The sequence below is a fragment of the Ailuropoda melanoleuca genome, chromosome 9, assembly GCF_002007445.2.
Source record: "Ailuropoda melanoleuca isolate Jingjing chromosome 9, ASM200744v2, whole genome shotgun sequence".
In the NCBI taxonomy this organism is placed as follows: domain Eukaryota; kingdom Metazoa; phylum Chordata; class Mammalia; order Carnivora; family Ursidae; genus Ailuropoda; species Ailuropoda melanoleuca.
This window is the reverse complement of record NC_048226.1, coordinates 95,444,326-95,458,255: the sequence shown is the minus strand read 5'-3', so window position 1 is coordinate 95,458,255 and position 13,930 is coordinate 95,444,326. Positions and strand designations below refer to the sequence as shown.

The window sequence follows — 13,930 nt, the reverse complement described above, 5'->3', positions numbered from 1 at the left end:
CACAGACAGGCCACTGCGTGGAAGGGAACCCGCATCAGATGTTTGACTAGATGCACCTTTCCCACCTGGGTCTTACTCATGCCACTTCTGGCCCATAAGATTATGGTCTAGGTGGAACGTGATCGTTCACCTGTTCACACTGAACATACATCGCTGCCCTTGTCATGGAGACCATACAAAATACACCTCGTCCGCTAAACCATGACTTCCCGGTGCTTGGAATGGGGCTAAAGATTTTTTTTAAAGCAAATTAACATAACGAAAGATACCGTTAAGTAAACAGTAGTGAGAGCAGGTGGCCAGGGGAAGGGTCTGCACCCTCTGCTGCGAGGTGACTGGGTTTTGAGACCGGGCACTCGGCTTGCTGCCCTGTGCTCCTGAGCCAGTCTCCACCTTGCTGTGCCGTCTGAGAGCCTCCGGGTCTACTCGCTCCCGATCTGCCCCGTCTCAGAATGGGGCAGCCAAGGCGTGGGACAGAAAAGAACTCGTGGACCATTGTGTCTCACTTTTCAACCCACAATACACAACCCACAAGTACAACCTGCGGTTCGTGGTGACCTCCTATCAGGCCAGTCTGCTCAGCCCTGTCTGATTGGTTCGTGGTGTGTGTATATTTCCTATAAAAGACGTTCAAAGCGAGGCTTGCTTGGACCCTCGGGAGGCTATGGATTTGGGCAGGCTTCAAGGGAGCGTGAAACCAGAAGCTGAAAGCGTTGGGCTGTTTAGTTCCTTGCCAGCCAACTGCACCCAGCTGCTGGTGCCAACGTGGGGACCTCATTTGGAGTCAGCCTTTGTCCTAGCCTGTCAAGGAGTGAGTGCTAACTGGGGATAGCCTGGTAATTACACGCCAAGGAGAGCTCTGTGGCCTAGGGACATGGCCAGGAGCTTAACAGCCCTCAAGTTCTCACTGCACTTCTAAAAACTCTCCCAGCCTTTGTTTCTTCATTTTTTAAATAAGAATGTACACTCCCTAGGGTTGTATGGAGCACTGGGAGTCCTGAAAGGCTGGTTTTGCTGGAGTTATAAATGGAATCTACTGAAAGGTTTTTAGCATTTAAAAAGAAATGGTAATGAATCTAGGAGGAATAATAAACGCTAAAAAAAAAGGCCTGTCCTCCTTTGACCAAGTAATATCTGAGGCTAGTAAGTTCTGCCTGGGTCTCCTTCCTGTTTTGGATTCGTTTCCCATTTTATATTTTTGTACAGTTCGTTCAATATGACACATTTTCAAGTTGAGACAACAGTAAATATTTGGTCTTCCGGATTTCATCTTCTGTTCTGCATCTATTCTGAAGAATAGAATATTTTCAAATTTACACATTCAGAGGTTTTTCAAAATTCAGGACACCATTGGCTGAAGTTGGTCTTGGACTACATAATGCTAATCCCACCCATCCCATAAGCATGATATTAGCACCCCCACCCCGGCCCCCTGTGGAGGCGGGTTCTGTGCATATGTTGAATCATGAAACCAACCCCAATCGTACAGGGTAGATTTCAATATTTCCCATTTTTACATATGAAGAAATCAAGCTCAGATGGGTTAAAAATACATCTCTCCCCAAATCACAGAACAATTAAGTGGTGGAGGGTGGGATTTAAGCCAGGTCTGATTGATTCCAAAGCCCATTTTCTCTTCTGAAAATCCTCTCTGGATTTCTCACCTATGTGCGGGCACACTTCTTCGCTTGCTTTGTTTCCTTATCTTAAATCTGCGATAATCCCCTCCATGCCTCTCCTCGAACCAATCACTTATCTGATTTAATGCCAGGCCTCAGCTCTCCCCAAATCCTGGGGCTCCAGGAGCACCTGACAGTGCGTTTGAGCTCTATGAGTGACGTTGACTTTCCGACTCTGTATGTGCTCTACCACGGGGGCCTGGCGAGACAGGTGGCAGGGATGGGCCTGAAATCCCTTGCAAAGGACCACACCAAGGCCATCAGTTTTAAGCAAAAGCCCCACTGTGAGGCTTTCTCAGCGACGTGGAAGTGTTATAGCTATAAAAACATCGCTATGACGGAAATTCCACAGGAAGCCCCATGCTGTTATTGTGAAATTGAAACTCTCCAGCCCCTGAAGCCTCTTTCCATGTTTGAGACAATTGTTTTGATAATGGGATCTTGTTTTTATTTTTGTTTTTAAAGCAAGGAAAGGCGGTTGTTCTGTTTCACAGTCTTCACGGTGAATCAGACATCAAAGCCCCGGCCCCGCAGAGACGCAGGGTCTATTTCAAGGTTCTGTGATGGTCACAGATAGCAAGCCCTGTGCCTCTCCTTCCAGCCTTGTTTTTCACTAGGGGCTGGTTCTGTGATGACCGCCCACCACGCTGGTGCCACAAATCAGGTTTCCTTCCCTTGGACGGCTTTAGGCAGCACGATGGCAGCGTTTAAGAGCCCAGTAGCATGGGGATGTCTCCTTGTCTTCATTCCACAAAGCTGCCCTGAGCATCCAAGGTGGGACAGCAGGTGCTGGACAGGGGATGCAGGACAGCTCCTCGTGGAGTTCGCACTCACTCCCCCAGTATCCTAGGAACTCCAGAATACAACCTGGGTAATCACTTCAAAGGAAAAGCTTAGAGCCCCGGGTGGGGGGTAAAGCAGTAACTCCAGGCAAACCTCCCCGGGGTGGGAGGGATGAGAAAGGGGAGAGCAGGTGTTTTCCTGGCAGAGAAGCAGCCTGTCCGCAGGCTCTGAGGACAGGGCATCCCAGCAAATTGAGAAGAACACGACGGCCCGTCACACTGCTCCTGAGCAGTGTGACACCATGTTAATAAGCGGCAGCTTCATATTTGAGGCCATTAGCCCAGATTTCCATCATGAAGGTGTCTTCCAACCCCTCGTTTTCCAGACCAACGCAGGCCCCAGAGGGGAAGGGTGCAGCCACACACAGAGTGCAAGGTCAGCCTCAGGATCGGGGCTGCTTTACTGGGAAGCTGACCAAACCCTCTGTGGTAGGCCCCCCTTCACTGGCACCGCGGCTTCCTAGGGACTGTACCCGGTTTTGTATTTGCAATTTCTTTTCTGTTCTTTTGTTTAAAGAGGATTTCCAAATTTGCATGAGCTTCATGCCTCACAAAATCTGGATCCACCCTTTATCAGAACTCGGGACTTCTGGCTTCAAGCCCAAGAGCTGTGCTGCCTCCCACTACTGAGCTGGGGGTCCCGGCTACACGAGGAAAAACTCCTTTTCTTTTTAATCCAGCAAAGCAGAATGGGAGGGAGGTGTCCCCGCAGGCTCTGGGGAGGCTCTGATGGATCAACCATTCCCTGGCCAGGCCCTGCTCCTTCTCGTAGGGTCTGACTCCTTTCAGTGATTACAGCCAGCACGAATCACTTTTGGTTTCCATTTCACGCCTAAATATGCTTGCTTTTATCTGCTTTATTGTCTGTGGCTCAGCTTCCCCAAAGAACAGTACATCTAAATGTGCTATTCCATGGTGATAACCAGCTTCTGATTCACTCTCACACATGCTCCTGCTGACGCTGTCTTTGGGTTACTCTGTCCGGGTGCTGGTGAGCCGCAGAGTCCCGGACATAGGAGTTGTAAGGGGCAGGGTCTAGAAGTCCCCGCATGGGGGTGTCTGGATCCCAGAAAGTGGCCAGTTTGGGCTACCAAGACTGCCATGCCCCAGAGCTGGGATTTCTCCAGGTTTTCGGGGGGGGGCAGGTGATGACCCTTCCCTCAACAATGTATGGATTTTCTAGAATGTGAGCTCCATTTGAGCAGGGAGACTTCGCTTGCTTTATTTGCCGTGTCTGGTGCAGGGTAAGCGCTTAGTGAACAATTGCTTAGTGAATGAATACGTGGTAAGTTACCCAGAATTTTGAGTTCAGATGCCCAGCCAGCAGATGGAGAGAAAAACCCAACGTCATAGCAAACAGGTACTAAATCAGCCCATTTGTAAGGTAGATTATTTCCCAAAAACTGTACCCCAATATTACCGTGCATGTAATGCACCCGAATTCCAGCAAACCGCTAGGGCTGTATAAAACAGGATTTTGCTTAGTGCCAAAAAGTGAATCACATGTTATCACTCCTTCTCTAGCTGACGGTAAGCTGCACTCACAGGAACCAGACAGCAAGCTTTCCTGTTCAAAATGTCACCAGAATTAACTTGCAAAGTACACATGATGAAAAGTAGTTATTTTCTCCCAACCCTACCCCAAAGTCCCTATTAATTGACCCCCAGCATGGTGCCTTATATCCTACAAGGAAGAAGTGCTTCGTGGAGTTCAGAGTTAGAGTCTTTGAGTCCCGGTGGGTCCTCAGAGCTCATGCAGCCCAACCATGACACACCCTATCCCAGTATGTGATGCATGGGGACCCACAAGCCCCAGGGAGGGTAAAATAAAAGATGCTTTTCTGGCTCCTTATGATTCATGGGGTGCTGCTGCATACTTTCACCTCATCTCAGATGGACCTGGAGTGAGGTAGTCTTAGCCCCACTTTAAAGATGGGGAAATCGAGGCTAGTAGGCATTTGGGGACTTGCCCAAGATGACAGGGATCAGCAGACACAGTGGCAAAGCCTAAAGCCAGATCTTATGACTTCTGCTCAAGGGCCTCAGGATCCCCACTTCTTAGAGGAGAATGTCAGGGCCAAGGTGGGCTTGCTAATGGGAGGAGGTTACTGAACTTGGGGTTCCTCTGAGCTCCCTGTGCCACCATCCCTGCAGAGAGGAGGGCCTGCTAAAAACTGTTGTTCTGAAGCAAGTCATGGATCTCTGGCTGAGAAGTCCAAGGGAGGGACTCATCTTGGCCCTCCCCTCCCTGGGGTCGGTGGCCTTTCGGTTCCCTGTGAGGGAGAACCCACCTTGCCTTTGTTTCCCCAGGACTGGACAGCGACTTCCTGGCCGTGTTGAGTGATTACCCATCTCCTGACATCAGCCCCCCCATATTCCGCCGAGGGGAGAAACTACGAGTGATTTCTGAGTGAGTTGGCTTTCCAAATGTTTCACAATCCCTTAAAAAGGGTGAACTTGATTTGAGTGGGAATCATTAGATTTTAGCTATAGTTGTCCAACTCCACTCAGGCCCTGGTCCTATTGTGAGGTGAGATATTTGGCCCATACAGCGGATCCTAGTGCTTAATCCTTAATACTGCCAGTGCTCTAAAACCTTCAGTGGCTGCCCATTGCCTGGTGGGTTAAATTTAAATTCCTTACTTGGCTTTTGAGACCCTTTATGGTCCAACTACTGCTTCTTACATTGGTCTCATCTTCCACCCGTGCAGTGCTGATATTATAGACCAGCACAGTGGGGGCTCAGGCAGGAGGACCCGGGGGTCTGAGAAAGTCTGATGATAAATAGAAAGTATTGCCTTCCATCCTGCTGTCCTTCCATGACTAAAATGGGCTATAGAACAAATAGGGGGCTCTAAGCTCCTTTTATTTAGATTCTCATTGACACAGACAAACTATCTTGGTTATACTGCAGGGTGTAATTCTGCATAGTAAACATTTGTTTTTAAAAGGCCCCCAATTCTGGCACATCTGCTGTGGATCCCCAAAAGATGGCTAGTGCCAGCTACACGGGAAGGGTTCCTGCCTTATGTGCCCCAGATAAAATCTGATTCCTCTGTTCCTGCATTCACTTTGCCACTCACACATCCACCCTCTCTCGTCTGTCCTTGTTCTTCCAGCGAAGGGGGCTGGTGGAAAGCCATTTCCCTCAGCACTGGTCGAGAGAGTTACATTCCCGGAATATGTGTGGCCAGAGTTTACCACGGGTGAGTACATTTCTGAAATGACATTGATAAAGCATGATATTGATGCCAGCGATGCATGAGCCCTCACAGAGAGATTGCACCATGGAAAGGAAGTTTCAGGAAGGTCACTCTTACTCTTGCTCAGTCCATAAGGAAGGGTGTCACCTTGGTGAACCCCTTGCCCTATCTGAGACTCAGTTTCCCCATCAGTAAGACAAGGGAGCTGGATCTTTCGGGTCCAATGCTGCGTTCCTGGCAAGTAACAATAAACAGTCACCAACTGTGATCAAAGAAGCACAGCTGCTAAAAGTCAGCCTGTCTGTCTACTACTGGGTATTTACCCCAAAGATACAGACGTAGTGAAGAGAAGGCCACGTGCACCCCAATGCTCATAGCAGCATTGTCCACAATAGCTAAATCGTGGAAGGAGCCAAGATGCCCCTCAACAGACGAACGGATAAAGAAGATGTGGTCCATATATACAATGGAATATTACTCAGCCATCAGAAAGAACAATTACCCAATATTTGCAGCAACAAGGGCGGATCTGGAGGAGATTATGTTAAGTGAAATTAGTCAAGCAGAGAAAGACAATTATCATATGGTTTCACTCATTTATGGAACATAAGGAATAGCAGGGAGATCGGTAGGAGAAGGAAGGGAAGAATGAAGGGGGGGTAAACAGAAGGGGGAATGAACCATAAGAGACTATGGACTCTGGGAAACAAACTGAGGGCTTCAGAAGGGAGGGGGTGGGGGACTGGGATAGGCCGGTGATGGGTAGTAAGGAGGGCACGTGTTGCATGGTGCACTGGGTGTTATACGCAAACAGTGAATCATGGAACACTACATTAAACACTATTGATGTACTGTATGGTGACTAACATAACATAATTAAAAATTTTTAAAAAAAAGTCAGCCTGTCTGGGTTGCATTCCTGCCGCTGTTCCCTGCAGGCCGTGTGACAGTGGGCAAGCTACTCCACAGCTCCTGTCTCAGCTTCCTTTCTCCAATGTCAGACAGAGATCACAATACAGACTGACAGGAATGATAATAGATAGTAAGACCAAAATACAGGGCTGTGAGGGTGATGAGATGGGTAATACGTGGATAGTTCTTGGAACAACGCCTGGCATCACAGTAAGCACTTGGTACATCTTAGCTAGATTCTTATCAAATCCAGAACACAGAGAACACTTAGTGCCCCAAACGCTTACGTAGCCAACTTGACAAATGGAGAAGTCAGGCAGAAAAGGAGACATTCGAAAGAATCAGGCACGGCAGAGAAGCAGACAAGCACACTGTCTTCCCCTGCGGGTGTGCAGACTGGGGGCTTTGGAGGCCAGCACCCCTGGTCTGGAATACGCATGGCTTGGCTCCCTGGCTTCCATGGCAGGAGCCCCCCACATGCGCCAGGGGAAAGTTACTTCACCTTCTAGACCCCCAGTCTCCTCATCTGGCAAGCTACGGAGGCCAGACCTCGGCATACAGGAAGGAAGAATGAAAAGCATTATTTTTTTATTTGGAGGAATCCAGAAATAACTGCTTTTACACGCTCACACTTGGCAAAGCAGAGATAATTGCCTGCGTATTTTGCAGAATGTAAATCCGTGCATTTCATTGCAATGTCATGGGTTGTGATTATGAATACCAAAAGCCATTTCTGAGCCGAGGATGATGAAGGGGAGCAGAGGTGGGACAAGAGCGGCTATGACAGCCATGTTCTGAAAGTGATGTCAGTCACGTAACTTTTCCACGTCAGCTGTGTGTCCCTGACCCATCTGCTCACCTAGCAAACATGCATCAACGCTTTCCTGTTGAAGATGTGCTGCTGTGTGCTGGCAGGGGTTCGGGTGGCGAGGAGCCTGGAGGAGTAAGATGTAATCACAGCCCACTGGAGCTTCTAAACTCGTAGATGCAATAAATGTCTTTAAACTATCGACTTAGAAGAGAGGTGGTGCAGGAGAATGGCTCTGGAATTCGAGGTCCAAGGAAAATGCATTGGAAGTCTAGCTTACCAGTTGCTGCCATACAGTTACTTGGACACATTACTTACTCACTCTGACCCTCAGTATCTTCATCAGTGAAAGGGAGACAAGACTACCTTTCTTAGGGGGTGTATGTGAGGATCAGATTTCAATATGCACGATGCCCATAATTAGTATTCACACATGGTTGTCGTTACTGTTTTTCTCGTATTCATTTTTATGAGTAGAATTTCCTGGAAGGATTGGGGAGGATGAATGTTTGTCTCAGACACTAAGATAATTAATATGCATGCATTGTGCAGAACTAAGGGGGTAGTTAAAATATTAGGCTAAATCATGATCTTAACAACAAAAGCACTCTTGGAGGCCAGTACATAAATAAGCAGTACCCGATTATACATCTACGGTCTTATAACAGCCTCACAGCCACGGGGCTAAAAGGACGCGCTGGCGTGCCTTGGTGATGCCAAAGGATGCGATGCGGTGGAGCATTAATGTTTGCCACTGCATGCACTAGTTCAGACTGTGGATTAAAAGCCAGGGTTCAGTCCCTGAAATAGGAAACTGTTAAAAAGGAGGTATAATTGCTTCTGAGTACAACCCCAGCCAAGTGCTAACAAAGCATTTTCTTCCACACTGGGATCTGGCTGGGGCTGCTCTGAAAAAATGAGGAAGCCCCCACTTCCTTAGAACATAGATTCCTTTGTGCACGGAGCTGCTTTTTTGAAAGCATTTTCAAGAGTGTTGGCTGCCGTATGAAAGGTGAACATTCTGTTGGAAAGCTGGACCACAGTATTACAACTGCTTTTTTTTTTTTTAACTGTTAAGTGGAAAAAAAAAAACAAGAAACACATGTCAATGCATCGTGCAATGACAACTTTGTTTAAAATACATTGAACAAGAGAAGACAGGAGGGAAATATAATGAATGCAAAGTGAGGTTTGTTAAGTTGGTGGAATTATGCACCACCATGTCTTCCTTGTGCCCATTTATTCATTCACAAATACACAGCGAGCTCGATACCGCGGACACAAAGACGGAACCCAAACAGACAGACGTTGTCGCTGCCCTCGTGGGGTGGTGAGGGAGCGGTGGGGCGGTGAGAATACAAGGCAGAGACCTTAAACTAAATGCCACATAGGTTCCTTATTGCAGTTTGGAATTCTTCTATGTCATGTAATACAGAACGGGTACGGACCGGCTGGCATTTGAGAACAAGATGAGAAGGATATTTTATTCATCTTTGTGGCCTCGTTGTCTGATGTAATACCTGGCATCCAGTGGACACTCAGGAATTTTATCTGAAAGATGGAAGGAAGGAAGGAAGGAAGGAAGGAAGGAAGGAAGGAAGGAAGGAAGGAAGGAAGGAAGGGCAGGCCAGTTGCCCACCTCTTTTTAATCCCAACAGTTTTATACCAACTGGACCTTGTTCTGAGTTTTGGCACCACCTGCCTGTTGGGGGGAGGGTGTGGTCAGGACACTCATGCCTTCCTTCTACTTCTCAGCTGGCTGTTTGAAGGGCTGGGCAGAGACAAGGCGGCCAGTTGCCCACCTCTTTTTAATCCCAACAGTTTTATACCAACTGGACCTTGTTCTGAGTTTTGGCACCGCCTGCCTGTTGGGGGGAGGGGGTGGTCAGGACACTCATGCCTTCCTTCTACTTCTCAGCTGGCTGTTTGAAGGGCTGGGCAGAGACAAGGCGGAAGAGCTGCTCCAGCTGCCAGACACGAAGATGGGCTCCTTCATGATCCGAGAGAGTGAGACGAAGAAAGGTGAGCGGCCCCTGACTCCCCTTTCCCTGCTATGGCTGAGATGAGCAGGTTTTGTTCGGGGCTGACTCATGACACGTCTCATTTTGCCTCCTCCCACAACACATGCAAAGCCATCTGGTCTGGTGAGCTCCCTGCAGCCCACACAGCCCCGGAAAGGCCAGTATGAAAGCTAGGGGCCTAGAGAGGGAGCGGAGATCTGGAAGGGCGAGGATACGGCCAGACTCAGTGAGCCCCACAGGCTCCCACTGGGAAATGTCCCATCAACTGGGAAGCAAAGCAAACGGCAGGTGTAGGCAACACTGGGCCCCAGTGAGCAGGCTTGGGACTAGGCCTGGCCCACGCGCTCAAGCTCTGTGCCTTGGGCACATTTACTTCTTCGAGGCAGTGCCATTCAAACATAACTGTGTTTATAGTGCTATTGCTACACAGGAGACCTTCAACATTGGTTTCCACTGTGCCCTACAATGAATTCGGACCATGTAGAGAATCAGGTCAGGTAGATGTATGTTCTTATGCACTCACCATGATCGCCATCGTTATAACTTCCTTATGTCTTACACATTAAGTAATTCAGTGAAAACAAGCAGCAGGGCCCCTGGTCATAGCTCAGAGCAAGGGCTCTCCATTCTAGTTTTGGCTAGACATTACTGAGAAGGCACCTGTCTCACTAAGCCCGGGTACCCTTTCCTAGAGCATGGGACTGACACTAGGAAGGTGCTTTGCACAGTATCTGGGATGTAGGGAGCACTTTAACTCACAGGAGAGAGACACTCAGCAGCTAGGGCTTTCCCAGACATAACTAAGAATGACACCATTTTAAAAACAGAAGGTACGTTCAGGTTCTTAGCCTGCTTCTTGTCTCTTCAATATCGAAGAAGAGAAAATGTGATATCTGAGAATATTTCCCACATGACCTACTAAGGGCCAGTGCAGCATGGTGCTGGAGCCCTTCACCAAAATGGGCATCAGCCTTACTGTGGAGAAGCAGGGACCATCTATCTATGGTAAAAAAAATTCAAGAACAACTTTTCTCTCAAAAACTCAAATGTGCTAGGGGAAAACAAGATCAAAGCAAAGACCACATTTCCCGTGCATGCCCTGGCAGTCCCCAGAGGTGGGAGACCCAGACTCAGATAGAACTTCTAAGCTGGCATGGCCAAGCGAGGGAAGAACCCAGCTGGAGGTGCCAGAGCTGATCTAAAAATAAAGGCGCTGTCAGGCAGATCTGCAGCCGAGCCGGGGCTGGGGCTGGGCTGGCGGCGGGGGGTGGCAGGCTCTGCTCCCTTGGGTATGCAAAGTTCTGATAATTTTCCACCTGCCACTTTTGACCTGCTCACCCTACTTCCAGTTCCTGTCAGTGTTACAGGAAGACACATGTTGGACTTCAGAGGGCAGGCCTGGGGCAAAGGTAGGAATGCCCATCAGGACGAGGGTCAGACCCCAAATCTGCCATTTCCAAGCTGCATGCCTCTGGCCATGGCACTCAGGCGCTCTGAGCCTCGTTTCTGCATCTATAACATATCTGGGGATAACACCTGGAAATAGCTTAGCCCCCGAGCAGCCTGTAGCAACAGCAGAGGCCCAGTAAATGCAAATGCCCTCCTCCTCTCCCCATCTACTGAGTGTTTTCACTCCTGGTACCCAAAGGACAGAGCAGAAGGGATCTAGGTCCCAGTCTCCCACTTTTCACTTGGGAAAATCAAGGCTAGGAAAAGGGAAGGTGCTTGCCCGAAGTTCTGCTCTTCCTAGCCCACACTGCCTCACTACCTTTATGGCACTTAAGGAGAAATGGCATGTTTGACACGTTTCTTAGGGATACCCAGAAAAAGTCTTAGCTGCCACTTTTTCCAAATTTCTGAGAAAACCAAGCATAAGGCATAACCAAGAGAGAGTAAGGACCAGGAAGTGGTATGACGTGGTGGCTTTCCAGAAAAGGATGTAGGAGCTCCCGGAATGGTAGGCTCACAGAGCTAAGAGTAAGCAGGTGCACCTGAAAATCTGTATGGCTGATGCGGCTACAGTGACTACCGTGGCGCGGCCGCTAAAGGAGCACGTGGCTGTGGTCTCTGCAGAGTGACTGCAGTCCCTGAAGACGGGGTCCTAGCCACTGATCCTCCAAGTGCAGGAGGGCACGTCTGGGTACTCTTGCTGCATTCCCAAGGCTGAGGAGGTCTCTCCATTGCGGTGCTGGGGGGGCTCTTCAGCGGGCCGCCCTCGGGGGGCCACGCGGGATGCCTCTGACCCGCCCTCCATCTCCCGCAGGGTTTTATTCCCTCTCCGTGCGACACAGGCAGGTGAAGCATTACCGAATCTTCCGCCTGCCGAACAACTGGTATTACATCTCCCCAAGGCTCACCTTCCAGTGCCTGGAGGACCTGGTGAATCACTATTCCGGTAAGAAACACCCCACGGGGACAGATCAATGAAGCCCCTCTTGGCTAACTGCCCCACAGTGCCTGTGTCTAGGATGGGCACGGGTCCCCGACACATGCCAGGTGACTGACTTGGCTCTCACCCTGTTCCCTTAATCTGCTCTTTTCTTGTTAATGCAGACTGTAGATTTTGAGCCAAAACAGGCTGCCTGTGAAGGTTGTATAAGCAGCTAATCTTGACCTCACCCTCTTTTTACCTGCAGATGGAAAGAAATAGGATGCCCAATATTTGCAACCACAAACAGCTGGCACTTCCTTAAGTGGACCCCTGAGGCTTTGTTCTAAAATGCCACTCATTTCCCTCTCTGCCTGGCAAACTCCTCCTCAGCCTTCAAAGCAACAGGAAGCCGCCTCCTTGACATGCCTTAGGAGTCAGGATTGACTGCCTGTCTTCTCGGCTCCCGTGCACACTGGCCTTTCCCTCGAATGGGGTCCTTCTGCCTCGTGACCCAGTGGCCTGTGTCCTAGTCTGGCTTTTCTGGCAAGCTCCTAAGACCAGGGCTGCACTTTGTTCAGGGATATGCTTCCCCGGGCCCAGGAGGGAGGTCTCAGGGTTCCACGCAGGCCAGGATGGGGAGTGCCCTCCAAGACAGCAACAGCCGAGTGCATTTTGATGGAGGTGACAGGGAAGAGTAGAGTCAGAAGAGGTCAGAGTTAGATTGCGACAGGCAAGAACGCCAGGTCAGGACGTGATATTTTACCCCATGGAAAAGGGAGAAATAGTAAAAAGTTGGCTCTGGAAGCTCTGTGTTCACATCCCAGATCTTCTGGGCAACCCAGGGCTGGTTGATCGCCTTCGTGCCTTGGGGTATCGTGAGGAACCCTTGGAGTAGTGCAGGGAAAGCGCTGAGGGGAGGGCCTGACACATAAAAGTGGGCTCCTGCTCACATTGGCCTCTGTCCCTCTGACCAGCACACCTCCTTCCTCTCCCTTCCCCAGCCTGTTGGAGGGAGGAGGGAAGAAGTTGCTCTCACTTTGCATGTGTCTTCCCACTTCCGCTTCCAGAACTCGCACCCCTGGGTATCTTTGCTAGCATTCTATAGGCTGTGGGGTCTTGAAGGGCGTTTTAAGGTGAAAGGAGCCCAGAGGGCCTGGGTTATCACACCTGACCAGTGAGAAGAAGGGCAGGGCATGGAGGAGGAATGGCCTCTTGGGAGACACAGGCCCAAGCTCAGATCCGGGCTCTGTGAGACATTGGGAAGAGACCCCCATCTCTCAGAGCCACAGCGCCCTGTTCACAGAAGGTGGGATAGCCACAAACCCCTGGCGTGGTTGCCATGACTGGACTGTTCACGTAACATGCGCCCTAATGTAATGTCATTACGGAATGGGGCAGATGCAAAGTAAGTGATACCAAATGTTACTTCTTTGATACCTGGAAACCTAGCAGCTTAGCTAAAAATGAAAGAGGAAGGGAGTCCTGGAGATAGGCAACTTTTACTGATTATGAGTAAAGGTTGGTTGTGGTATTTGGCTTTTAATAACAATCATCGGAGAGGTGGGGAGACCGTAAGTTTTGCATAGACAAAAGCAAACACGAAAGGGATGCTGCCCCAGCAAAGACTGTACAGACTCGGAGACCCACGAGGTGTCCAGGCCCAGAGCACCCAAACAGCTTGCCCCAGTGCAGGAGCCCTGCCTTCCAGAAATGCGTCACTGGACCGTGTCAGTGGCCTCCTGTGCCCCTGGGGACCCCCAAGTGGAAACCACGTGGCCAATTTTACCTCCCTCCAGATTCTACCTAGAGACCCAGAATCAGAAAAAATGGGCACTAAGGGGTCTGAACAGATGTCTTCGTGTTCCAGGTGGCTTATATTTGTTACCTGGTGCCTTGGGAAAACTCATAAACACCTTGGAGCCTCAGTGTCTTTATCTCTAAAATGGGGACTTTAGTCCCTGTGCCTCTTACGAGACTGTTGTTAGGACTAAACACAAAACCATAAGTGTAAAGGTCTGGCCTCTAAAGGATCCCATGCATGGTGGTGACTGAAAGGATAAGAGGGAGTAGGGCACAGGTCCCCAAATATGGCCA

The 13,930-nt window shown here is 49.5% G+C and overlaps 2 protein-coding genes across 5 annotated transcripts in view; one reads left to right on the top strand and one right to left on the bottom strand.

Moving 5' to 3' along the window:
- Positions 1-13,930, bottom strand: part of TG (thyroglobulin) — a 266,107-nt gene that overhangs the window by 70,980 nt on the left and 181,197 nt on the right. The gene's annotated exons all lie outside the window — the stretch shown is intronic.
- The window catches only part of SLA (Src like adaptor), a 63,402-nt gene that overhangs the window by 42,871 nt on the left and 6,601 nt on the right, over positions 1-13,930 (top strand). For all 4 annotated transcript variants that reach the window (XM_034668643.1, XM_011222904.3, XM_034668644.1 and 1 more), the window contains 4 exons: positions 4,832-4,931; positions 5,641-5,727; positions 9,363-9,466; positions 11,729-11,860. In XM_034668643.1, coding sequence (XP_034524534.1) covers positions 4,832-4,931; positions 5,641-5,727; positions 9,363-9,466; positions 11,729-11,860 — 423 coding nt within the window. The remainder of the gene's footprint in view (positions 1-4,831; positions 4,932-5,640; positions 5,728-9,362; positions 9,467-11,728; positions 11,861-13,930) is intronic.